The 26,530-nt window shown below is 37.2% G+C and overlaps 3 protein-coding genes across 3 annotated transcripts in view; 1 reads left to right on the top strand and 2 right to left on the bottom strand.

The window, feature by feature from the left end:
* Positions 1 to 541: 541 nt before the first annotated feature.
* rab12 (RAB12, member RAS oncogene family) lies at positions 542 to 9,199 on the bottom strand. Its single transcript, XM_077555866.1, has 6 exons — positions 8,813 to 9,199; positions 7,111 to 7,171; positions 4,711 to 4,849; positions 3,539 to 3,628; positions 3,345 to 3,449; positions 542 to 1,769 (listed from the first exon to the last, which is right to left on the bottom strand). The coding sequence occupies exons 1-6, from the start codon at positions 9,039 to 9,041 to the stop codon at positions 1,662 to 1,664; spliced, it is 732 nt and encodes a 243-aa protein (XP_077411992.1). The 5' UTR covers positions 9,042 to 9,199; the 3' UTR covers positions 542 to 1,661.
* Positions 9,200 to 9,995: 796 nt separating this feature from the next.
* Positions 9,996 to 17,217, top strand: napgb (N-ethylmaleimide-sensitive factor attachment protein, gamma b). Its single transcript, XM_077559473.1, has 11 exons — positions 9,996 to 10,173; positions 10,324 to 10,391; positions 10,924 to 11,008; positions 11,094 to 11,111; positions 11,202 to 11,342; positions 12,243 to 12,309; positions 12,385 to 12,455; positions 12,536 to 12,614; positions 14,029 to 14,108; positions 14,403 to 14,532; positions 16,481 to 17,217. The coding sequence occupies exons 1-11, from the start codon at positions 10,118 to 10,120 to the stop codon at positions 16,613 to 16,615; spliced, it is 930 nt and encodes a 309-aa protein (XP_077415599.1). The 5' UTR covers positions 9,996 to 10,117; the 3' UTR covers positions 16,616 to 17,217.
* A 1,255-nt stretch (positions 17,218 to 18,472) lies between these two features.
* piezo2b (piezo-type mechanosensitive ion channel component 2b) overlaps positions 18,473 to 26,530 on the bottom strand; it is a 90,299-nt gene continuing 82,241 nt past the window's right edge. Inside the window, exons 49-52 of the mRNA XM_077558302.1 lie at positions 24,748 to 25,037; positions 24,599 to 24,678; positions 22,715 to 22,910; positions 18,473 to 21,198 (exon numbers count right to left, since the gene is read on the bottom strand). Coding sequence (XP_077414428.1) covers positions 20,946 to 21,198; positions 22,715 to 22,910; positions 24,599 to 24,678; positions 24,748 to 25,037 — 819 coding nt within the window. The 3' untranslated portion in view covers positions 18,473 to 20,945. The remainder of the gene's footprint in view (positions 21,199 to 22,714; positions 22,911 to 24,598; positions 24,679 to 24,747; positions 25,038 to 26,530) is intronic.

The following is a 26,530-nucleotide window of genomic DNA, read 5'->3' as shown; positions in this document are numbered from 1 at the left end:
GGGTTTTAATTTGAGCTCTCCAATCATCAAATTATACAAAAAACATTAATTATATATAAATATAGTTGAACGTGAACTTATTGAACTAAATACCTTTTTCACAATATTCTAATTTATTGAAATGTACCTGTAAATCCAAAAGCTATATCAACAAATTTCTGTTCTGATTAAATCAGATATTAACCTTAATAGTAAAGATAACTCATTAGGATGCATCACAGTATAACGACAACCACAGTAATAAACATAGTAAATTAAAGCAACACTTAATTTTGTAAATGGAAAATTGTGTCAACATATCTGATACTGGATCTCATTATTTCAGCAGGTGTACCTTATGTTGTTGTATGCAGGCACCTTTATCAACATGAAACTTGATTTTCTGCTCTAATAAACAGATGATGAGCAACGGCAATAAATGGGGTAGCACTGTTGTTGTCTGCAGAAACAAGTTAGCGTGCATGAAAAAGGCGATTAGCGCAAACACGTGCACAAAGGAAGGCACAAAATGTAGAAAGCAATACACAGGCCACCACATGAATCTGGTAATAAATATAGACATATTTAATTTCATTAGTCCAACAATGCCACAATAGTTATAAATAGCAACAAATCCAAATTGCAGCGAGAAGCCCGAACCCCTCGGGGATCTTGGACTTATTTAATAGAGCAAAAAGAAACGGTATAATGGTTAGTGGCAAAAAAAAAGAGAAGAAGCTTGTAAGCGTTCTTAAAGGTAACAGATATAGAAATGAAAACAGATTTTTTTTTCTAGTGAGATGGACGATAGATTGCTAAAATGGGGTCCACACGTACCGATTTCTATCTTCTGGAACTATGTTTAAAGCAAACTCAAACGGGGGGGTATCGGCAAGTGTAGTTACGACGTGTAGTGTACTTGAGATGACCACACACATCAGAGTTTGTGACTTCACACATAACATGACATGACCAGGCCTTTGAAAATGCTGAAATTTGACCTTTCGGTACGCATGTACCCCACTTAACTCATTTTTAAATGAAACCATGTCACAGGGAATAGTGTTTTATAACATAAGGTGACAAAAGGACCCAAATGCGAAAAGAACATTAAACATTGGGGGAAATTATATGCATAGACTTTTTTTTTTTTTTTACGTGCATCCTGATACTGGAGTAGGCAAAAAAACAAAACAATGAACTCGTTCCCTCACTGTAAAAACATGTGCCTCTGATTCCTCTTAGAACCGTCAACTTTTTGCATGTCAGCTTCATTTCCAAACACATTCCTGAACATTTTGTCCATGTAATACTATCGTAATAACAACCACCTAGTTGCTACTTTACCATCATTACAACATTCAAAAAAATATAACCAAGTGTGCTTTTGTCGAGACAACAAAAAATGGTATGGGGTGAGCTGAATTAGGAAGAGAAGGAGCCCTAAAAGAAAGGGGGGCATTGGGGGGCTCGCTACCTCAAAGGCACGTATGTATATGTGTGCACATGTAGTGGGGCGAAGGTGGAAGGATGTGGGTGGGCTTAAGTGTTTTAAGTTGCAACTTCCAAATCGCTGCTGCCCCCTCGAGGTCAGTTTGGCACACTGCACGTGTGAGCGGAAGGATGTAAAGAGTTGAGTTAGGTTTGCCGGGGATAAAAAGGTGGGGGTTTGGGGAGGGGTCTCAGCAGCAGCGCATGCGAGGTGGAGGCAACTCCGGAGGCACTTCGGGTTCAGGCTGCAGGGACAGCACGCTGCCGGAGAGCTCCTTGTTGGGAACCTCAAGCGGCATCTGGAGATGAGGCCAAAAATGGAGGAAATTAGTTAATGCACACAGAAAACAAACAATAACTCTATACGGACATTAGAAATAGACCGATACGCTTTTTTCAGGGCCGATGCCAATTATCGGTAGTCAGGGAGTCAGTTAACCGATATTTGAAGCCGATATACATTTGCAGGAAAAAAAAAAGTTGGTGTCAAAATTTTTAATAATAAAATAATAATGAAAACTCCAGCACGTGACTGCTTAAATGCCTTCAAGAACATGTTTATTAAACAGCTTTTGTGATTTGCAACATGTTAAAGGTTTTTTCTTTGTCATCAGCTTTTGGACCAACTAATGTGGCTTCCACACACTAACTCCCAAATAGCCGCTAATTTGCGGGCTAACTGTTAGCTCGCGGCCTAACCATTCACCCACACGCTAACCCAGGGATAACTCCCAAATAGCCGCTAAAAAACGGCTATTAGGTTAGCCCGCGAGCTAACCTAATAGCCGGTAATTTGCGAGCTAGCCGGTTAGCTCGCGGGCTAATGACCGCTAATTTGGGACAACCATTCACCCGCATGCTAACTCCAAAATAGCTGCTAATTCATGAGCTGTTAGCTCGGCTAACGGTTAGCTCGCAGGCCAATAGCCGCTAATTGCTGCTTATTGGCTGTTAGCAATGCACAAGCAACCAATCAGATGGTGCTGTGGGCGGGTCAATGCTGCAGGGAGTCAACAGCCGCTGACTCAGAGCAGACGGAGAAGAAAAGCGCCCGTCAGAACAAAAATAACAGTTTTTAATATAACGGCCATCAAAACAAAAAAAGAGGCCCATACCAATATTCATAAAATCAGTGCTGATTATCGGCCGGGCCGATTATCGGTCTATCCCTAACGGACATAGCATGTAGTAACCACTAAAAAGGCATCTGAACTCAGCCAGGGCCAAACTGTTGACAAAAATGGGAAAAATATGAGCGCCATACAAAAATGTACGTTCTGTAATCCAGTCAATTGTGTACATTGATTAAGCCAAAAACCCCAAAAGTAGTTCATTAAAATGTAGTAATTTAGTTTTGTATTTTACTTTTTAAATTTTCATTCAATGATTGATTTATTGTAAACAAATAAATAAAAAATTTTAAGTTTTATTTTTATTTTTTATGAATGCATACCAGAACCAGTGCCAAACTCGTACACAGACTAAAAAAAAAAAAAGAGAAGAGTGTTTTGTGTTTTTGAATCAGAGCACAATTGGCTTTGCCCATAAAACAAGGCTGACAAAATATTCAGAAAGTACTGGAAGTAGTGCTTGAGTGACAGTTTTATAATATTTTGTAAAATATTGATATATTTGACAGCTGTTTGGAAAACAATGTGACAAAAAACACAATTTCTGTAAAAAAAAAAAAAAAAGCAATCAGATGAAGTAATCATTAGTATTTAAATCACCAAGATATAAATCCCCAAATTTTATTGCAGCCATAAAGCTTAAAACTCTTCTGTGAAAAATGGCAGAAATTGAGTTCACCCACTAAAAGTTGCGAGTGTCTCAAGTAGTCTTGCCTTTGGTTACCTCGCCACAATTTCCCTCACCTTGCTCAGAACGTCGTCGACCAGCTTCAGGAAGATCTCGTCCACGTTACAGTTATCCTTGGCGCTCGTCTCGCAGAAACGCATGCCGCTTATCCGAGAGCAAAACTGAGACACGCGCAGACAGGATAGCATTAGCGTCACAAACAAACAAACAAATACTGACGAGGGACACGAGTTCCTTTCAAAGCACTCACCCTTTCTCCTTGTTGTCTTGAGATGACACGATCGCTCTCGCAGTCCATCTTGTTGCCCACCAGGAGGAGCTCCGCCTCCTCAGACGCATACTGAAGTACAAGGCAAAGAAGAGACATTGTTTAGAAAATGCATTGTTGAAAATGTTCTGGCGGAACACACACTACTTTCTAATGAGATCTGATACAGAAATTCTGCCTTTACAAAGATAATGACGCTCATGTTTGTGTGACGCTCGCAGAAAGGGATTCATTGAAAAGTTTTGTTTTGATTAAGGTTGTAAAATGCTGGGAAATGTTAGATGGGAATTTATCATGTTTGTTTTCAAACTGCTTTTAATGTAAAGAGTTTATTTTTAAATATTTTTTATTTTTAATAAACTTGAAATGATAAGCAATTTTAATAGACTAGAAATATATATATATATTTAATACGTTTTAATCTTGTTTGATTATGACAGCAATGAAATGAATTTTATGTTATTTCTAATTTAACAGCAAGCAATTAGGACTTTTAAATTTGAAAAAGTTTTAATTTGTTTGATTATGATGATACTGTAATTTTATACTATTATTTTTTCAAACAGTTTTTTTTCAATGTAATTTTTTTAGGAATTATTTTCCAATATTTAAATATATTAATTTGTTGTATGCCAGTAACAGTAAGTGTATTTTAATTGCAATGGTTTTTTTTTTAATTTAGAATCAATACACCTAAAAAAAAATTGTTTTACACATTTTTACATATTTTAATGTGAGCTCAAGTATTGCAGTGATTGTTTTGATTCTAATTACAGTATTTTGAAAAAAATTGTTGACGATTTGACAAACATTCACAAAAATAAATAAACACCCTATATAGCCTAGACATGATTTGAATTCCTTGTATATAAAATATAGTAATAATAATAATAAAAAACATTTTTAAAAAATCCTAATTATTTAATATAAAACGATTTTTTTTAAGTAGTGAAAAAAGTTACTTTGCCTGGTAACGAGTTACTTTATTATGAAGTAATTCACTTACTTTTTAAAGCAAGTAATGTGTAACTGTAACTAATTACTTTTTTAAAGTAACGTTCTTAACAATTGAATTTTCAATTGTATTCTTCTTTAGTGGCTGGTGAGTAAAGCAACCCAACATAATTTGGATGCGGCTGCTGAAGTGTCATCACCTTGTCAATCATCTTCATCCACTTGGGAAGGTCGTCGAAGGTCTCCTGCTTGGTGATGTCGTAGACCAGCACGATCCCCTTGGCGCCGCGGTAGTACGCCGACGTGATGCTGTTGAAGCGCTCCTGGCCCGCCGTGTCCCTTTTCACATTCGCAAGAAAAGTGAGTCACACTTCACACCGAGCTCAAGAAGGAGAGCTTTCATACAAAATACCCAAACCAATACCGACTCACTCACATTTTCAAAAATGTCAAGTTTAATGTTACACTTGTTGGAAGCAGATACTCTACATTAAAACGTAATTATTAGCCCTCGACGGATTATAATCGGCCAATTATTGGCCTTCAAATATCGGCCAAAATAATCGGCCAATTGGGCCAAATGGCTGATTATTTTGGCTTATTGAAGAAAGCCGAAGTTTGCGACGCTGTGCAAGTACCGCGAATGCAGCACTTTGCTTGCGTAGCATTAGCAACTAGCAAGTGTGTAGCGTATGTTATTGTAGTTATTCTGTTGTCCCCCAAGCGTCCTTTAAGCTGTTTAATGACATCCTAGTTGGAGTTAACTGTAAAATTAAACACACGACATTAGGAATTACATCCACTGTATATTTATTTGCAATATAAAACATGCTTCATTATTGAAACATCGCTAGCCTAGCGCTAATGCTAAAAGCCAAGGGAGGATCCCATTCAAATGCTAACAGGAAGTTAGCATCGACTTGAGTGAGTGTTTTTCTTTCAAATAACGAATATTCACACGCAAATGTTGTGGGAACACATACCCACAGGGAAGATAACACTAAGTAAAGGCACAAATTCTTCCCAATGTGTGAAAATCAAGTTCAAATTCAATCGTAACTTTCTTCTGTACTCACTTTAAGTGTGTACACCATGGAAGCGCCACAGTGCCCCCAAGAGGTCAAAGTGAACAGGAACAGTCAGTTGTTCCGTTTTTTCAGTTGCTATTATTTTAGTTAATTCTATTTTTATTTCACTTTCTTATTGTTTTAATTATTATGGTTGATACCCATTGAAAAGTGTGCATTAAATATATATATATAATATATTTTTTTAAATAATCGGCAGATTAATCGGCAATCTGTATTTTTATTTTTTTCTGCCAAAAATCGGTATCGGCCTAAAAAAAATGCATATCAGTCGGGCCCTAGTAATTATTCCATAATATGTCCTTATCCAAGTAACGACACATCATATGAGTCGAACTTCAAGCGTTACTGTACCTGCAGCACCCCTGAGAGCAGAGATATTAGACGGCATCGCCACCACATAAAGATGGAGGTGAGGGTGAGACTGTGATGGAAGCTGTTCGACATTACAAAGCACACATAGAAGGTAGGGGAGGGGCGCAGATGTGGGGGGGGGGGGGTGTTAGCTGACAGGAAAAGATGTGTTAATGACACAAGCGTGGCATCGGTGGCAACACATGCAACATCGACGCACTCACAATTTGCAGATTGTGCAGGTGGTCGGGCAGTATTCAACAAATAAATTGTGCCTTGAGTTAAGAGCTGAATTTCTTCTGTGACCATGCTCATAACTCAAAACATTCACACCTCAAATCATTTTCTCTATCGATGGTGTTTTGTAGGGGCGGGAATCTTTGAATGTCTCACGATTTGATTCAATTCCGATTTTTGGGTCTGCGATTTGATTCTGAATCGATTTTCGATTAAGAACGATTTTTTTATTCAAAATGATTTGATTGACAATGATTTTTGCTTCAATCAATAGATGTGCAAGGAATTGTAATGATCTACTCAAGTCTGACTCGCTAATGCTAATTAGCGCGCTACTGGCGGCACTTTTATCACATAAAAAACAGCTCCACACTGCAAAAAAACAACTTTTATTGGAATAACTTGTTCGTGACTTTTTCCTTCTACTCTCTAATGTGGCTACAACTTAACAGTTTATTAGACCGCGTGGAACCAAACTGCCCTCAAGTGGCCAAATTGGGTAAAACATGGACAGCACTCCAAATAAAGGCAAGACAGTATAAAATAATTTAAATAAAGTCGATTTTGGGAGATTTAAAATCGATTCGGAATCGTACTAAATGAAAATCGCGTTTCTTATGAGAATCGATTTTTTGGCACACCCCTAGTGTTTTGCATTGTTTGTTAGCATTAAGCTAAGCACACTTTCTTAGGGCAACACTACTGTAGAATACGATCCTTGTGATTTAATAGGCACGTTTCATGACTATCAAGCAAAAGAAAATGTTGACATGTGACACACCGAGACATATCCTGTTGCACCCCATGCCGCCAGAATACAATATAATAGTATTAAGCAGTGGCGTGTGTGGTGTGAGCGTGATGTGTTGGAGCATGTGACACACAGACGAAACATGCACAAGACGGAAAATGTGCGCTCACCAGATCTGCAGCCGGATCTTCTTCTCCCTCAGCTCCACCGTCTTGATTTTGAAATCAACTCCTAAGTAGAAGGAAAACAGCATTTACAGTGCTAGCTTGACGTACAATTGGCAGTTTTTTCATGCAACTTGTGAGCAAACTATTTAGCTATGAGTGTTGTATGGTTGCAATGAACTCCACTACGATGCTTTCATTGAAAAAAGAGGCTTCAAGCTGTTTAGCGCCACGCCCGGTTGAAGTTCACTGGCAAACTAGACATCAAACTAGGGCCCGGCCAATATGGATTTTCGGAGACCAATTTTGATATATGGCAAAATAAAATTCCGATAACCAATTAATCTGCTCATTAATAAAAAATTTAAAAAAAGACAAAGTGAATAAAATATTTTTTTCTGTCCCCTAACAATAAAGATATGAATTACATTTTTTTTCCAAGGGTGTGGGTATTTGGTCTTATCTTGATCTTTGTCTTATGTTGTAAAGTGTGTAAAAAAATAAAATAAATCATAGTTAAAAGCTTTAATATCAGCCAATTAAATCGTCCGGCCAATTAATTGGCTGTCCCCTGCATAAAACACCAAAAAAATTACATGTGCATTAAACAACCACATAACTTTGAACGTCAGCTAGCTTGATGCTAACATACAATGCAAAATGCTGTAGGTGGGCTCACGAACAGCTTTTATTGGGCATTTAATCAAACACAAACAGTGCAACTACATATCGACCAATAACTATATATATATATATATATATATAATTATTTTTTTCTCCAAAAATGGCTATTATTATTACTGTAGCTTACTTAGTCGCTTAGGTGTGATTCTTTTTTTTTTTTGTGTCTGATTACCCACTGGTGTCCAAAGCGCACACAACAGAAGGAGCACAACAGCTGGAAAGGATTAATTGAAAGTCCAATCATTTAATTGGGGAAAGCTGATTTGAGGAGTTTTGAGTTGCCAACATGGTCACAGAACAAAATAAACTCATAAATCAAGGCCTGTTATAAAAATTCTTATCAATTGTAAAGGTGCTTGGTGAGTGGAACAGAATGTCAGGGCATAAAATGGAGCTCTGTTATGATGGCGGCTGTCTGCATACGGGTGACTATTTTGGGATTGGACACTGATGACTGATTGCTGAGTTGTTTTGCTCAAAACAACAAACCAGGAACTGAAAATCTAACCGTCAACATCTACATCAGAACATTCAAAATGACATTGAAGGTGTGGAATCATTTTATTTTACACTCATGTTCAGTCACTCACCATATGCAATAATTATATTTTATTTTATGCAGATCCAATTTCAGGACGTCTAGTGCTGGCCACATTAATCCATTTTCCTTCTGTCACTATTAAATTATGACTAAACATGCAGCAAGTCACATGAGGGAGTAGGACATACTACAACGCACAATACAACAACCACATTGATATTCAAAAACGGTTTAGCTATTGTTAGTTAGCGCCGGCTAATCAGATTACATTTGTATTTATATTATATTTCTACAACAACCCCGCTAACAACACCCACCTCCAGAAAATAGACGACGACTAACTTTTTGGGAGAGATCCTCACTACTTGTAATAGACGGGGCCCTTGTCATAGTCCAATTCCGGTTAATAGACGGAGCCCGACTACTGTATTGTGATTCGAAAAGTCACCCAAAGAAGGTGACTTTTTTTTTCTCGCCCCTCACCTACGGTGGACTTGCAGGCCTCGGAAAAGGTGTCGTCGGTGTATCGCTCCATCAGGCTGGTTTTACCCACGCCGCGGGAGCCGATAATGATGATTTGAAGCTTAAAGTCGGCGGGCCTGGGCGGCATCTTCCTGCGCCGAGACTGAGCCCCTAAAGCGGGCGACGAGTTCGAGAAGCTCCCGCCGCTGACGCCGCCGGCCTTCCGCCGGTTGTCATATCGCGGATCCATCAGCGGTTCCACATTTGTGATTAAAAGTTGAAAGAACACAACTTTTAAACTTTTTATTAGTGGAAACTTTTTTTAGTCCCCTGGGAAGTTTGGGCAACTTTGCTTCGCGTTGAGGATTGTTGTTGTCCAGCCATTAGACGCCGAAGGGCGGTGACGTCATTCAGTCTTCCAAACTGCTTCCGGTTCCGTCGGAAATGTACAAAATTAATAATTAAATAATTTTATAAATGTATTTTCAAAGAATTTCGAGGAAACCATGTGAACAAAGTACGAACAATCTTTACTTTTTACTTGAGTATTAATTTTTCTTACTCCTGACATTTGTTTTTTTTTTTTCAACCGACGCGGATTATAACATGCTTTATTTTTTTAATGTAACAGTTGGAGAGTTCAACCGCAGAACATGAACCGATTACAATAAGAGAAATGTTTAAGATTTGCAGCCAATGCATTGTCTTGTACCCGTGGAAAAAATACCAGCTTTGGCATTCAAAAATTCCCCGAGTAATCTGAAATAAATAAATAAATAAATAAATACAATTAAAATAAATAAATGTTTGTTTGTTTTTTAATCTGATTGTGACAAGTTATCAGTTCAAGTATTGTACACACTTGACACTAAACGAACATTTTATTTTTGTAATAAAGTACATCGGAAATAGGTGAGCCAGTTCTTGGGTCTGGGAACAGTGTTCTGTTATTGTTGTTGTTGTTTTACACAACAGTATCTGTAGCCTACTTCTACCAGTGTGATTTGCCACATTTTTTCAATTAATGTGGGTTAATTTATTCTGACGCAATAATTGAAATAATAAATTGTAATATATTTTCATTGCTACAGCTGTCAATTATTATTAATTTCATAATCTATGTAATCGTCGACTAAATAGTTATTGATAGTAATTTTGCTAGACAGCGCGTAGTCGCCTTTTTTCTCACTCGGCGTTTCCCGTAGTCTGCGCAATTGAGTGACGTCACACCAGTGTGGCCCCAGCTAATCCAAACATCGACGACAGACCGTCCAAGGCAACTCGAACCATCACCGAACCACCTTCGCATAGACGTTAAACAACAGCATGGCTGCCCAGAAAATAAACGAAGCCCACGAACACATAGCCAAAGCCGAGAAATGGTAAGCGCGAGTCGCTACATTGCGTCTAAAAATTACGTTTGGTGCTAGCTAGTGGCGGCTAAAGGGCCACTGTTGTGATTTCATGCGACAGACTGACAGATGAATGAATGCGTGTCATCGATTGTTTATGAATTGCATGATTTGTTGCAGCTTGAAGACAAGCCTGACAAAGTGGAAGCCGGATTTTGACAGCGCTGCCTCAGAATACGCTAAAGCAGGTAATGATTAAGGGGAAAAAAACAAAAATGAAAAACGATATTTTGCCGTGACTTGTAACTCGACACTTAACCCTATTTTGCCGTGAATCGCGCTAGAACTACAAGTACAATTTGTGCGGCAGCGAATGTGTACTAGCTCGTGGAATAATGGTTAAAATGGTTCCTTAATCCCCAAACCCGCTTTGTACGACTGCAGCCTATTTCGGGGGCAAAACGAAACGAAAATGTAGTGAAAAGACACAAAGGGGGTGAAGTGACGCAGGAACCATGGCCAGTGCATGACTCAGTCTGCCGACTGACCAATTAGAGCCGTTCACGGCAAAATAGCGCTAGCAGGGGGCAAAATATTTTTCGCAGTGCATATTTTTATCTGAGCAACCCTGTTTCTTTTCCAATGAGATTGATGAGGAAAAATACCTCTTAACACCCCACACTACAGGATTAGCAGTTCAAAAAAAAAAACTTTCAGAGACACCTGACAATCTGTTGATGTTGATTGCAAATGAGGGAAAATGCTCCAATTTTTTTTCAGCCGTGTGCTTCAAGAACGCCAAGCAGTACGAGCAAGCCAAGGATGCTTACCTGAAGGAGGCCGAGTATCACACGGAGAACAAAACGTATCCTTAAGTCATTTGAGTCGATAACCTGACATTCCCACTTGTGTTTACTTTCTTTCCTTAACTTAACCCCCCCCCCCCGCAGGCTTTTCCACGCTGCCAAGTGAGTGTCTTCTTATCCTTTTAGCACACATGCGATGTGCTAGTTTTTTGTTTTTCTTTTCAAACGTTTATGCATGTCTGCATTCCTCAGGGCTATCGAACAAGCGGGCATGATGATGAAAGAGCAGAAGAAGATGCCCGAGGCCATCCAGTACATCGAGAAGGCGTGCATGATGTACATGGAGAACGGGACGCCTGACACCGCTGCCATGGCGCTGGATCGTGCTGGGAAGTCAGTATGAAAAGTGCAAAAAACAAAAAACTTGACTTGGCACCAAATATGGATCTGCCTGGATCTGGATCTAGAGTCTTTGCTGCTGCCATAATAAAACTTTATTTGCAACATTTTAAGTCACCTTTTAACCACGGCTCTAGACAAACCTTTTTTTTTTTTAATATAGTAGCACAGTGGCTCCTAAACTGACATTTTAGGGGGTGCAAGAAGGAAATTTAGGGATGCACACTGTAAACCGACATGCGAAATATTCATATTTCCATTCATTTTCACTGTATTTCTGATAAATGGGCTGAAGTGTGGAGTAGAAATTTGCCAGCAACAAAAAAATAATCAATAGTGACAGTTCAAAAAAAAAAAAAATCAGAAAAATGCCTGGTCACACATGCGTGATTGATAGAAAATGTCTCAAATTTTAGGGGGACTAACCACGCAGACTGGCTTACAGGTTAGCCCGTTAACAGCCAGCCATCTCTGCACTCTTTTTTTCCCGCTGACACCCATGTCACTCACCAGACCAGGCCCCGCCTCTGAAAGCCACACACACTCAAAGTCACAAATACTACAGTAGAATGTGGTGATTGTGGCCCCAAGTGAACAAGATGATATGATCTGGCTCTGAGTCGGAAACGACGGATGAGCTGCTGAGTCATGGGCTGACACACTATGGGGGCGGGATTATGTAAATTAGTGGCACTACAGAAGGACTCACTCAGCAGACACATTTCGAAGAATAGTTCTGGTTGTGTAATTTCACACTTGATGAGGACTCTCATGAGTTAAATCACTTTTTCACATGCCACGTAATTATCGTGTGCAGGTGTACCTAATGAAGTGTCCTGTGAGGAGGCTTTTTATCCAGAGTGATATACCGAGCGCATCTTTTAATTTGCGCAGGCTGATCGAGCCGCTCAACCTGGAGAAAGCAGTGGACTTGTATCAGAAGGCCGCTGGTGTTTTTGAGGTATCCATAAGAAGCGATTGTATTCTCATCTGGTTATGATGAGTTTGAATTGCTGATGAATTCATTTGTATTTAGAACGAGGACCGTCTGCGTCAGGCTGTGGAGTTGCTGGGCAAAGCTTCCAGGCTGCTGGTGCGGTTAAAAAGGTAAAAGGGTGCCACATTCGTGTGTTTCTTCTTCGTTGGTAATGGAAGTGTTGAACGTTTACGTACGCGTGTGCACAAAGGTTGGACGAAGCTGCCGTGGCGCTGCAGAAGGAGAAGAACATGTACAAGGAGATTGAAAACTTTCCAATGTGCTTCAAGGTCAGCTTCTTTCAACATAAAATTAAATAAAATAAAAGTCATGTTTTTGGAGGGCAGACTTCTGTCAAGGCAAAAACAGTTGGTCAGTATGAATTTTTTGGTACAAGTTAAGCCGTTCTCACTTTTGGAATAATCTCTGGTGGAGCTGTCATAAAATTCTTATAACGTTGACAGAAAATGTTCTCAGTCACATTTGTAACTCTCATACAAGTGACAAATGTTAACATGTCAAAACAATTTTGACAATATCTTTAATTCATTGATTAATGTCTCATGCATTGCATTTAGAATTTTAAAAATATAAATATTAAATATGTGCTCATATTTTTTTAATTGCATTATTTTTTAAATATTTTTATTTATTTAAGTCATCTCATGCAAATAATTTTTAGTCATACATATATAGTTGTAATTATTTTTTTTAAGTTAAAAAAAAATCTTTTCATTTTTTCAAAATGGAAAAAGTGGCACCACATCTGTTTTAAGACATCTCAATTTAAAGAAAAAAAATCATGCAAATAATCTTTGGTAAAAAAAAAATCTTTAAATGTATTCATTTTTATTCAATACATTTTCGTTATTTAAAAATATATGCCTTCTCACACATTTAAAAAACTTTTGGTATGTATGTGTGTGTGTGTATATATATATATATATATATATATATGCTCGTTAATTGATTAATCATAAAAAATTATCGCATTAATCATGAATTAACGCAGATTAATCACACTATTAATTTTGACCATAGATTATCCTTAAGCGTGACAGTGGATGGCTACGTTTAAGGTAGCACAGGTTGTGTTTGAGCAATAAACATAATTACATGCATTAAAGTAAAGCATTTAACCAATGTTTGCATATCACATTTAGAATATTTGTTCATGTCAAAATATCGGGGTGATTTTTTTTTTCCATTTTAAAATATGCAAGTAATTAACTGATTAGAAAAAGAGGAGGATGAGCGTGTGCAGCGGATCAATAAATGTTGAAGACGTCCTCATAACTTAAAATGTAAAAAAAATTAACACATAACCGTGCTCTTCAAATTTGGCGGGAATTTTTTTTGATAAATAAAAAATAATAATATATGATCAAAATTAATAGTGCGATTAATCTGCGTTAATTCATGATTAATGCGATATTTTTTTGTGATTAATATAAATATATATATATAAATACGACATTGACACAGCATACATTTAATTTTTAAAACATTTCTATTTTTTATTTATTTTTTTACAATAGAAAATGTGATGAAATTTTTTTATAGCATTTGCAAGCATCTCATTCGTTTGTATTTTGTCTCCCCTCCATTGTGACAAGGTAAACTATCGTACCAACACAAGCAATCAATGGTTAGAATAATTTGCTATAATATAAACAGCTCTGAATGAACGTTGTTTCTGTTCAGAAAACGACGGCCCAAGTGCTGATCCACCTTCACCGAGGCGACTACGTGGCGGCTGACAAGTGTGTCAGGGAGAGTTACAGGTGGGAAGCGTTCATTTTTGAATAGTTGATAAAATGTTCCAAGTGTCTTAACAAAAGCTCTCTCACATTCTTACATCACAATAACACAAAATAAAGAATACGTTATATTTAACATCAACTCTGTAGTTGAATTCACTCGTTTTTGATGGCCAATGCGCACATTTATCAACTCTGCAGCTCTGCTTACCTTGTTGCACTCTGGCGCCGCAACAATTTATATACAAGCAGTTAAAAAGTCGATTTTCCTAATATGTCCCTTTGAAAGTCATGCATTTTTTTGGGGCGGTTGTGCAGCCTGCCAGGTTACAGCGGCAGCGAGGACTGCGTCGCCATGGAGACGCTGCTGCAGGGCTACGACGAGCAGGACGAGGATCAAGCGTACCGCGTGTGCAACTCCCCTCTGCTCAAATACATGGACAACGATGTGAGTACCTTCGTCATACGCCGCAATATTGTGTAGTGTGGCATCGTTTCAAGTACATTCGCAGACGCGTCTCCGCTTCAAATGGCCATTTTTAAAAATCATTTGTATGCAAATGTAATTCAATAAAAGGCAGTGGTAGTGGAAACATTTTGAGCTATGCGCACAAGCTCTTTATTGCCACTCCCACTTCACGTTTACTGTCAAAAGAAACAAAAAAAAACAAGATCATTCCATGAAACAACCACATAACTTTAGTCTACTAGCTTAATGCTAACTCACAATGCAAAACGCCATAGACAGGCTAACAAATAGCGTCCATGTTAATATTATAATAATATTTGAACTCAAACAGTGCTGCAATACATGCGGACAGACAAAATAACAAAACAAAAAAGTCCTTTGCAAAAAGTGGCTAATGTTGCCACTGCATCTTACTGAGCGGTTGTCAGCGTTTTCTGTGTGTATATGAATGCAGGTCTTATACTGCCCTCTGGTGGCGAAATAACGCAATTTCCATTCAATTCAATGGGGAAAAGATGATTTGCAATATGATTGCTGTGAGCGGCCCAGCAGGTAATCGGCACCAATATTCAGCATTTTATGAATATTGACTTTTTTTTTGTTTTTGTTTTGATGGCCGATATATTAAAAAATGTTATTTTTGCTCCGATGGGCGCTTTTCTCCTCAGTTTGCTCTGAGACAGCGGCTGTTGACTCCCTGCAGCATTGGCCCGCCCACAGCACCATCTGATTGGTTGCTTGTGCAGTGCTGTACAGCCAATAAGCAACAATTAGTGGCTATTAGCCAGCTCGCGGATTTAGCAGCTATTTGGGTGTTATCCCAGGGTTAACGTGTGTGGGTGAACAGTTAGCCCATGAGCTAACATTTAGCTTGCGAATTAGCAGATATTTGGGAGTTAGCGTGCGGGTGAATGGTTAGCCTGCGAGCTAACCGTTAGCTTGCGAATTAGCGGCTATTATCGAATTGACGGGTATTAGGTTAGCCCATGAGCTAACGGTTAGCTCGCGGGCTAACCTAATAGCTTTTTTGTAGCCCCTGTTTGGGAGTTATCCCGGGGTTAGCGTGTGGGTGAACAGTTAGCCCGTGAGCTAACAGTTAGCCCGCGAATTTGTGGCTATTTGGGAGTTGGCATTATAGTTACCGATAATCGGTATCGGCCCTGAAAAAAAGCATATCGGTCCATCTCTAATGTCCGTATAAAGTTATTGTTTGTTTTCTGTGTGCATTAACTAATTTCTTCAAATAGTTTTCTTTTTTATATATATGTATAATTTCATATTTTTATGCAATAGAACAAAAATTAATTTTGTTTTTGTAAACAAAAAAAAAGTTAGAAGTAAATTTAAAAAAAAAGGGGGGACCAAAAAAAATTATATGTATTTTTTAAATATAAATAAATATTACAAATAAAATAAGGTGTGTTTTTAAAACAAAATTTATTTTATTTTTTAGCACTATGTAAAAACTAAATGGCTTTCTTTTTTTTAGATAAGTAGCGTTCTTTCTTTTTTTTCCAAGGCAATATTTGTATAGCAAAAAATAGGGGGTCATTTTTTTTAGCATATTAGTGTAAAAAACAAAAGCTTTTTAGGAGTGTTTTAGTTTTTTAAAGAAGATTTTAGAAATTTGTTTTATATTTGAGCGGCACAAAATGAGGGGTAACTTAAAATTTATATTTGAAATATTGAAAGAATTTATTTTCCATCCATCCATTCTTTGTACTGCTTATAACAGAATAAAAATAATGGGTTGACTTTTTTCAATGTATGACAAAAAAAAAAGTACCATTCTAATCAGATTTTTTTTTTTTTTACTCTTTAAAAAAAAAAGTTGAAGTCATTTATTTAGAAGATCAAATATGCCTAATTGAAGCCATCTTTTAGACGGCAGACGTGTAATTGCTGTTGTCGTTCTTTTGCCGCGCAGTACGCCAAGCTGGCCATCTCGCTGCGGGTGCCGGGCGGCGGAGGCAAGAAGAAGAAGGCGGCCGCCGCTCCAGCAGGGGGCGCCGGCGGCGACACCGCCGCCGACGAAGATGAGTACGAGGGGGGGCTTTGTTAGCCTTCGTCCTCCTTCCTGCTCTCCGGTTCCTTCCATCTAAAACCTTCACCAACTCTCTGCTGTGACGGTCGTGACGGGCCCATCTTGTGAAGAAAATAGATATTTAAAATTAGATATTGCAAATAAGACTTGGGCAGGTGTTGCAGTTGAATTTTAATTTAAATTGCAAGTATGGAAGTTGTGTCATTTCTGCTCATTGTCACGTGCATGTGTGCATTTTTTTGTGCGTCTTGAGAAAAATTAAAATGTTAAATGCGTGTATGCAATATAGCTCTTGAATTGATTGGGAATTCCAATAATGGCCCAAAAGCATGACCCAACGCAAAATGAATACAAAAAGTTCAAAGTTCATCTTGTAGACATTTCTTTCCTCTTTGTCGACCTCCAGCGGTGTGTGCGTGCGTGTTGGCTATCTTCAAGCATTTTACCTCAAAATGCTGAGTCAGTTTTCTGTTTTTAAAAGAAATAATAGAGGGATGGTTTATGATTTTTTTATTTTATTTATTTTGTGCTCTTGTCAATGTGTACATTCCTGAAAAAGCAAATATTGTGTCTCATGTATATATGCCGTACAAATACGACAATAAACAATCCAATCTGTGGCCTTTTTCGACTGTCTTTTGTAATTGTATCCATATGCTTTTTATTAAGATTTATAACTTTATTCTTGTAAAACTATCATTTTTTTCTCTCAAAATTATGACTTATGTATGCATTGTAGTATGACGGAATATTAAGAGTACAGTGAAATTTGACTGTTATTAATTGTGTAAGGAATGTACTATTCTCTCTAAAATGTTCTTGTCGTAGGTAAAACAGTTTTATTCCTCTAGATTTGACAACTTTATCCTCCTAAAATAACTTTTAGGAAAATATAAAACTTTCTTTCATGAATTTTACGACCTTTTAAAAAAGCAAAGGACTTGTGGTACATATTTAGATAAATACTCTTTTTTCCAAGGTAGCGACGCAATTACATTACGGTTTGTGTCTCCATGCGTGTGTATATGGGGGGGAATGATGTCAGCTATTGTCAAGTGACGTCACCCAGTCAGTGAAGTCGGTGTCCTTTTTTATATCCCCGAGTTTACAGCAACTCGGACCTCTCATTTTAAAGGGGCGTGCATTTTTCACGATCCGGGCCTCTGGGTGGTGAAGTGGTACCGTCACTTACTTTTCGTGCGGGTGGCGTGGGTTCGCTTCCCCACCCGGGAGACCGTGTGTGTGTGTGTGTGTGTGTGTGTGTGTGTGTGTGTGTGTGTGTGTGTGAAGAAAAAACAACAACTTTTCTTGGTCGGATGTCGGAAACTTCCGATTTCCCACCCTCCTTGAATGCAGCACAAAACACTGCTGACTCGCCGTAGGAGAAGTGAAGTTACCGGCGGCCATCTTACATTGCCACTTGCATAACTTGAGTAGTGGATACATGAACTTTTTATTTTATTTACTGTTTCTTACGTGTGGCGTACAGTTGTAGCAACAAAATTGGGAGAAGCAAGCGCTACATGGACATATAATCGGTAAGAATGTGATTATAATTTTACTCTTACAATGTATTGTAATGTATCTCAGAGTGCTACTAAAGGATTAATTTGTTTATGTTGTGACTTAGAACCATCAACAAAGAATTAAAAGCAAAGCCCATCAAGTAAAAATGGTTGATGCAAAGTGGAGTTCATTCTTTGAGAGGCTCTCATGACTCCACACAGGGATCGTAGCGTAACACAACGATAATCGTATTTTTAGTGACAGTGGCAACGCAAGATGGTTGCCCTCTGGCTTCATCCAGGACATGCTAATTGGGAATCCATCAGATTGTGTGACGGTGCAAACACGTGGAACGAGGCACCATTTTGGTTTTATTGGTCACTTCCATCACAGCCTTTATTATCATACACGTTCACATTTCACCTCTTTTGTATTTGCAATGAAATGAACAATAATGAAGTGCTTCTCTCATGCTACAATGTCCTACTAATGCATAGTTTTTCTTTGCTTTTTATTTCTTTGAAAAATGTCACCGGCAGGAAACTTCGCACTCTTCTCAGCATGATTCGGAAACGGCAAGATGATCGATTGGCAATTTAATGTTTTTTTTTTCTCCCTTTTGCCAGCCCACCGGCAGGTAGACTCACCGTCCCTTGTGCAGTAAACGTTACATACGTGTCATGCCGTGTGTTGAAATAGTCCTTGTCAGAGCCAACACGTAACACATACAATGAAAACGTGTGTGAAGAGCGCTTCCTGAGAGAGATGTGTGTGTTAAGTAGAAAACAAACAAAACAAATGAGGCATATCGTTAGCCTACTAGCGCAGTTGCCTACGTCATAGTCAAATGTTTTCTGAAAACAAGAGAAATACAAATATTTTTAAGAGAGCATGTTGGTATTTTGTTTTATTGGAAACAGTATGTTGAAAATCACTCATGCAATTATGCTACAAGGCTAACGGAATGAACAACGAGAAGTGGCTCTCCTAAATTAAAATGTTATTCGTCCACATTTTATTTTTATCCAAAAGACACATTTTTATAATTTTTTTTTACTGCTGTATTTCCTTTTTTAAAGGCACAAAAAGGAAAAAAATTCTAATAACAGGATTTTTGTTTCATCCCAAAACACACCAGAAAGTATTTTTTTGTTGCTTCTCTCAAATAAAATTATCACAAAATTTGCAGAGAAACAAAAAAAAAAGTTTGTTGTGTTTCATAGATTAATAAAAAGATTAGTTTAAATCTTAATCCAAAACTTTCAACTGTTTGCCTTGAAAAAAAAACCTCAAAATTTACAAAAAAAAAATGTTTTGTGTTTCAGAGATTTATTTAAAAATATATTTTTTAATTTAAAAAAATCAAGTTGTTAAATTTTTTAAAAATCCAAATAATTTCCCAATTTTTGTGTTTCAACATTTTTTGATTAGCCTTTTTTCCTCCCAAACTTCTTCACTTAAAATAAAAAGTTAAAAATGGGAGATAAATGACTGAAAAAACAAGAATTGATTAATATTGGTTCCACTTTTTTGTCTTTGAATTTTGTAATTAACTCATTCACTCCCAGCCATTTTCACTGAAGTAATCCCCTTCGCTCCTGGCTGTTTTACTGGATTTTGACAGATTTCGCAAGGCCAACAGAATATTGTGTTCTATTGCTATAAAAACATGGAACGTACCAAAAGAAAGATCAGTCGCTTCTTTCATCAGGAAAAGAAGTATATTTCTGTCTCTTTCCATTTTGCAGCAATTAGCATTAGAATATAGCTAATTTTCATCATTATTCACAAATCTGTTCGAAACAGTGGGGAAAATAGCTTTTTTTCCCCAACGTGACCCTGGTTGATCTCTTATACTCTGCTGGCCGTTTTTTTGTAATAACTACTACCTCCTCATGTCAGAGGCTGCATCGAAGCCTTCTTTCTGTATGCTCGAGCATAAAAAAAAACATGTAAATATACGTTTTTGGGACCAGGGCAATATTTAAAATAGAACGTTTTTATACGTTTTGGGGAGCAAATGAGTTTAAAAAAAAATCTTATCTCAAACAAAACAACAACAACAAAAAAGGCACTTTTATATACTGCGATATAATAGCATAATTGCCTATTGTCATTTTTAACCGACTGTAACATTATTAATGGATAAAATATATAAAGATTGAATCAGGCAACTGGACTCTTCGTCTTTGTTGATTTTTTTGTGTTTTTATTTGAGAAATAAGAAATGATTCTAAAAACTCACCCAGATTTTGGTTGTTCAGAGTTTTTCTCTCGTTTTTCTCAAAATATCGCCTGTTTTTCAAAAATGTCCTGTGAAACAATTTTTGGGGGCATTTTTAAGTTGTTTCTCGGCAATTTTTTTTTAAAATCGATTTTTAAAATGTAACTTTGGATCCTTCATGTAATCACACAGACCGAATACGTGTGAGAAGAGCGCATCCTGAGAAAGATGTGTGTGTGTGAGTGTTAAGACTTCAAATCAAATCAAAGACATTAAAAGTGGTTCTCCCAAATAAGAAAACATGTTTGTCGCGTGTTCATGTGTTGCAGCCGTCCACATCAGTCATTAAAAACTATTGCACACTCCCCTGTTCCAAGAATTCCAGTCAGAGAAGAAGAATTGTGCTCATTTGTTGTGGGAAGCCCTTTTCCGAGGTCCTCGCGTGAGCATTTTAGAAAAAAAGTCTTTCGGGGGGCGGGATTTATTATTTTTTTTTTACAAGGTCACAGAAAGTCGTCGTTTTGTCCGCCGACATCAGCACCAGCAAAATTTGTGCTCGAAAAGTCCGGAAAAGGCCGTCGACGAGAAAAAAGCCCGGCCCGGCTCGGCTCGGCGCCATCACTGCGTCTTCTCGCGCGTCCACTTGATCATGGTCTCGGGCGAGCGGTAGAGGAAGATGAGCTTGGCGTACATGTCCTCCTCCAGGTCCAGCTCGCCCGTCTCGCGCACCAGGAAGATGTCGGTGCACAGCTTGAGGATGCGGTCCACCTTGGGCAGCTCCTCGAACATGATGGTGTGCGAGATGCCGCTGAAGAACTCGCGCACAAACTTGCCGATCACCAGCACCACCGACGCGTACAGGCCCATGATCCTGACACACACGCACGCGCACATCAGACCACAGCGTCAACACAATGGCGAGTTCAGCTGGCGACAGAATAGATTGCGCACGATAATCACGATTTGTTCATTCGCTTCATATTATCAGGAAATGTAAAAAAAAAAAAAATGTTGAGTCTCCACATTTGGCATTTTTATTCCAAAAGTAATCAAATTTGTTTTTGTTGTTGGTTTATCAATTTTTTTTTTGAATATTTTGAAAATGTTTGTATCTGAAACACACACAAAAATCATCCCAAAAACAAGAGTTTAGATTTTTTTTTTTTTTTAATGAGAAGGAAAAACGATGGTCAGAAATAAATATTAGTTTCGGTTGTTTACTCTGCAAATGTTATTAAATTATTGGAAAAGCAATGAAAATTGTTATTTGATTATTTGGTTAGTAATGGGTAAACATTTGAAATTGGTCCATTTTTTTCCTAGTATTTTGGATGATTTTGTGTGTTTCAGATTATTTTTTTTACAAAAGATCCAAATCTAATAATTTTAAGACGAAAATTATTAGATTTGGATATTTTGTAAAAAAAAATTAATTTTAAGACGAAAATTATTAGATTTGGATATTTTGTAATAAATAAATAAATAAATCTGAAACACACAAAATCATCCAAAATACTAGGAAAAAAATGGACCAATTTCAAATGTTTACCCATTACTAACCAATATAACAAAATGTGTTGGGATGTCTTATTTGATTTTCTTAACAGTTTGAGAAGAAAAAAAAAACAAATTTGTTATTCCAATTTGCTATTGTTTAGTCTGTACATTTGGCAAGTTTTTTTGTGCTCTACCAGGCCCACCACCCAAAAAAAAGAAGAAGAAGAAAAAAAGATTTGTTGTTGACTGATATTTGCTCATTCCCTCAAAATATATATATATATATAAATAAATAAAAATCATAAAAAATGTTATGGTTGAATTTCTTTCAAATTTCGAAAATATAAAAATAATTTTCAGGATTTTTTTTTAAATTTGTTTGTAAACAGGGATATTCTTAAGTCGAGGTTCCACTGTATTACTTTTTTTTTTTATTTAAGATTTCATTGATTTGATTTAGATTGTCATTTTTATCCAAAACAGAAAAACTAATATTTTCATCTGAAACACAAATTAAAATAATTATTTTTCCATCTAAATTTGTACTTAAAATTGATCTAAAACTATTTTTTGTCTTTCCATGACCTCCAATTTGTTTTTCACCCCGACCCCCAAATTTTTGGATTTGTTTATAGATTATCTAAAAAATGTCTAATTTTATTTTCATTGCAATTATTTGTATTCCAAACATGTTTTTTTTTTTTTTTTTTTAAATCTTGAATATCCCCCCAAAAACTTGAATTAAAAACAAAAAAAAAAACATTTATTTTGCATTTCAGAGATAAATAATAATAAAAAAAAACTCGCTAAATGTAGAGATAAAAATGTCTAAAACAAGAAAATCCCATGTTGGTGTTTGGTAGCTAAAAAACACGTGTGAGCGTTCGTACCCGTAACCGGCCAGGAAGCCGAGGCTGGGCGGGCTGACTTGGTCGCTGAAGACGTAAAGCTCCAGGCGCGCGTCGTGGTTCTGATTTTTCTGGATGGGTCCGCGTTCCGTCTGGTTGACGATCCACCACTCCTGCCGCTGACCCCGGGACGTCGCCACTTGCCGCAGGCTCAAGCTGATGTTCATCATCTTCTCGTCTGATATGCGATCGCAACGCACAAACAAAAACAAATATTCATTTCTCAACCAATGAGAACCATACAACACCAAACGGAACTCGAAAGGGCTGCTCAGTACAAAAATACTTAAAAAAAATATATATATTTTTTTATATCATCCTGTCTCATTCTTAAAGATTAGCGATGGTAGACCTGTGGTTAGACAAGAATTTGGGGTAAAATAAATCGGACAAAAAAAAAAAAGCACATTCATACATTAGCAGTTTTGACTTTATCGTAACTTTGACTTTATCGTGAAGAACTCTCGTCCGACAAGAGGTTTTGCTGAAATTCAGAATAAGAGCCGTTTTCTGGGTTTCAGTCATGATTGGTTGTTACCTACTTCCTCAGCACAGGTGATGTCATCTTCAGTCGACAGCAAATTCGTTTTTAAAGGTATTAATTCTACATGAAGAAGTTGTCACATTAATTATAGAAAAAATATTAACTTTTTATTGCTGAAAATGGCTCAACGAGTCAAGTATCCGTTTAAAAACAGCCACCAATCAACTAAAAAGTATGACTTTTCTTTCTTTTCTTTGATCCTTCCTCGGGTCTCCTGACAACTTCACGATTCTAGCGGGATTCTGAAGTATTCGTTTTAGGTGAACGGTATGGGATTTTTAATATGTTTTAGGTGAATTAATGACCACAAACTCACACGCACACACACACATTCTCACGCACACACAGAAAAAAAAAAAAAAAAAAAAAAGAGAGCAATGATGATGACATGTTGAATCGGTAAGATTACCGAATGAACAATACTGAGCTCTCCAGAAAAAAAGAAAAGAAGAAGAAAAAAAGCAGTGTGGGGCCATTGTAAAAAACGAACTTTTGAGGAGTTGTGATTAAAATGAATGCATATTCAATGACAGGAAATGGAGGTGACAGCGAAAAATGGAAGCAAGTTCTAGAACCGTGTTAAACAGGAAGTGGATGTGAGATAAAAATAAATAAATAAATAATAAACCCTCATTCAATGACAGTGTCAAAGGGAGGAAGTGGAGTTGAGATTATTATTATTATTATTAATAATAATAATAATAATAATAATAATAAATAATAATAATAATCAATAGGTGCCTTTCTAGACACTCAAGGTCACCTTACAACAACAGTTAAAAACATACAAATACAATGTTAAGAACAACATAAGATGAAATAAAGTACAATCAAATAAAAAATACGATGCAGTTATGGAGTGAATAGGCTTGTCTAAACAGATGAGTTTTGAGAATGGATTTGAAATGTGCTTGTTTTAAAAAATAAAACCATATTGAATGGCAGTGTTAAGACAGAAAGTGGAAGTGAAAGTGAAAAATAAAAGCACATTCTACATCAGAGTTATGGCAAGTGGACGAGAGATTAAAAAATAAAAGCCTATTCTACGACTTTGTTGAGACAGGAAGTGGAGGTTAGATTAAAAAAATAAAAGCATACGGGAAATAGTCCATATATTAAAATAAATAAATAAATACAACTATTAATAAAACCAATCAAAACTGAACTAAAATGAAAACTTTTCCACACAATAAGAACAAAAACTGTCTGAATTTCAAAAATAAAAGTCAAAAGAAAATACAAACTAACTATAATAAAAATCCAAAAGAATTCAAACTCCAGGAAGTGGAGGTGGAGTTGTCAAAGTCAAGCAAGCGTCCTACCTTTATAGAGCTGATCGACGGGTTTGGCTTCCGAGTCGCTGGGCGCTCTGATGAAGCGTGGGAAGATGTTGGTGAGCGTCCTGCGCGTGCAAAAGACAAACGTCAACGGGATCCGTTTTCCCCTCCAGCCCGGCGACCGGTCTACTCACACGTGCGACTGGCTGTTGTTTCCCTTGAGCAGCAGCACCAGCTCCCTCTTGGTGTCGTTGTCCAGGTTGGTGACCCGTTTGCCGGACGCCTTCTCGGCCTTGGCTCCCAAACTTAAGTTGCGCTGCACGGACCACGACACGGTGATGGGGAAGTCCTCGTCCGGGTTCAGCATGTTGATGAGGGTGTCCCTGCTCGGGGGGCTGATGGTCCACAAGGAGTTGGAGCTGCCCTTAAGCTCTGCGATCACCAGGTCGCCCGGCATGTAGCCCCCCAGCCACTCTAGCGCCCCCTGGTGGCGGCAGTCACACAGACACAATGGCACTTTTCTTACGCAATCAAAGTTTCAAACCTTGCTTTATTCAATGGGGAAGTCGTGTTAAAAATGTTTTTTTTCCCACAATATTAATTTGTTCTATGCGGCCCCACTAGTCTAAACAGAATTCTGATTCATTTTGTGTTGATGGAATATGAATTAAGCAACAAAAAGAGGTCAGCCATTTTGGCATTGGTCGATTGCAAATGACATCAGTTACCTAAAAAAAAAAGGGCTAAATTTTTTAAATTTCTTTAAAAAAAGGAATAAAAAAAGATGAAACACAGATTACTTTTGTTTTGTTTTTGGTTAGTTACTCCCCAAATTTGTTTTTTGGGTTTCATCTGAAAAAACTAAAAAATAATGTTTTTGCATGTTTCCCTACAGAAGAGGATTATAAAACGTTGGCAGGATTCTGACTTTAAACTCAGAATTCTGACTTTAAAGTGAGAATTCTGACTTTGCGAAGTAGAGGTATGAATTGTGGGGGGGTGGGGCTAATCGTCTTCTGTATTTCTCTCCAAACATTGCACATTGAAAGACATTTTTTCTGTGGATTTTAAATATTTGTTAGCAGAAACACAAAAAGGCATTTTCGACTTTTTTTTTATGCATCAGAAACACCCATGAAAAAATATTTTTTTGCTGTTTTGTTCTCACTTCAAATATTGTGGCTTTAAAAATATATTTTATCCAAAACTATAACAAATTTGTGTTTTTAATTGTCTCTTCAAAAGTATTTTTATTTAAAAATGAACTACAGCGGAATTATATTTTTAATTTTTTTAAATAACATTTGTTGAGGATTAATATTAAATTGCCAAATTATTTTTTGTCTTTTTTCAATTGTTTCTCTCTTAATTTTAAAGTTAAAAAACCTGAAATCCAAATAAACAATTTTTTGTTTACATTTTCTAGACTTTTTGTGATTGCTTTTTATTTAAAATATGACATTTTTTATTCTCTTCAAATTAGTAAAGTAAAAAAAGGGGAAAAAAACTATCAATCTGAACCTTCTTTGCAAATTTTGTTCATTAACATTAGTTCTATTTTTTCTTTTTTCTTTGTTTTGCCTTTTTGTAAATACAAAATACAAAGAAGGCATGATGTTTTTTTTTGAACCCCTATGTCTTTAGTGTCATTATTATGGGACTGCTGAAAGCAGCACATATTACTCTCCACCCTAGAAAATCCCGAGATTTTTCCGCAAAAATGCGTCCCGTACCGTAGATCGCACCGGGACAAATGAGGTATCAAACGATGTGGCTCGATCTGACTCGGTGCGGCATTACTTTTCTAGGAATTCCGAGTTACCATGGCGACACAATTCCCCAAAAACTCCCATAGGAAATGAATGGAGAAAGGGGGAACAAATTACAGATCAAGCACCTTTTTCCAAGACACGCTGCGCGCGCATACGTTATCCGACCGATACGAATTTTAGCTCATTTTGTAGGAATTTTTCCCAT

Source organism: Vanacampus margaritifer, chromosome 2, assembly GCF_051991255.1.
Source record: "Vanacampus margaritifer isolate UIUO_Vmar chromosome 2, RoL_Vmar_1.0, whole genome shotgun sequence".
Classification (NCBI taxonomy): domain Eukaryota; kingdom Metazoa; phylum Chordata; class Actinopteri; order Syngnathiformes; family Syngnathidae; genus Vanacampus; species Vanacampus margaritifer.
This window is presented reverse-complemented; position numbering and strand designations above follow the sequence as displayed.

Coding starts and splice junctions, on each gene's coding strand:
- rab12 (XM_077555866.1), bottom strand. CDS start 9,041: ATGGATCCGCGATATGACAACCGGCGGAAGGCCGGCGGCGTCAGCGGC. Junction 4,850..7,110: donor AAGATCCGGCTGCAGATCTG/GTGAGCGCACAT, acceptor GAATGTGAAAAG/GGACACGGCGGGCCAGGAGC. Junction 1,770..3,344: donor TCGACGACGTTCTGAGCAAG/GTGAGGGAAATT, acceptor CCTCATCTCCAG/ATGCCGCTTGAGGTTCCCAA.
- napgb (XM_077559473.1), top strand. CDS start 10,118: ATGGCTGCCCAGAAAATAAACGAAGCCCACGAACACATAGCCAAAGCC. Junction 11,343..12,242: donor GCGCTGGATCGTGCTGGGAA/GTCAGTATGAAA, acceptor TAATTTGCGCAG/GCTGATCGAGCCGCTCAACC. Junction 12,615..14,028: donor ACTTTCCAATGTGCTTCAAG/GTCAGCTTCTTT, acceptor GTTTCTGTTCAG/AAAACGACGGCCCAAGTGCT.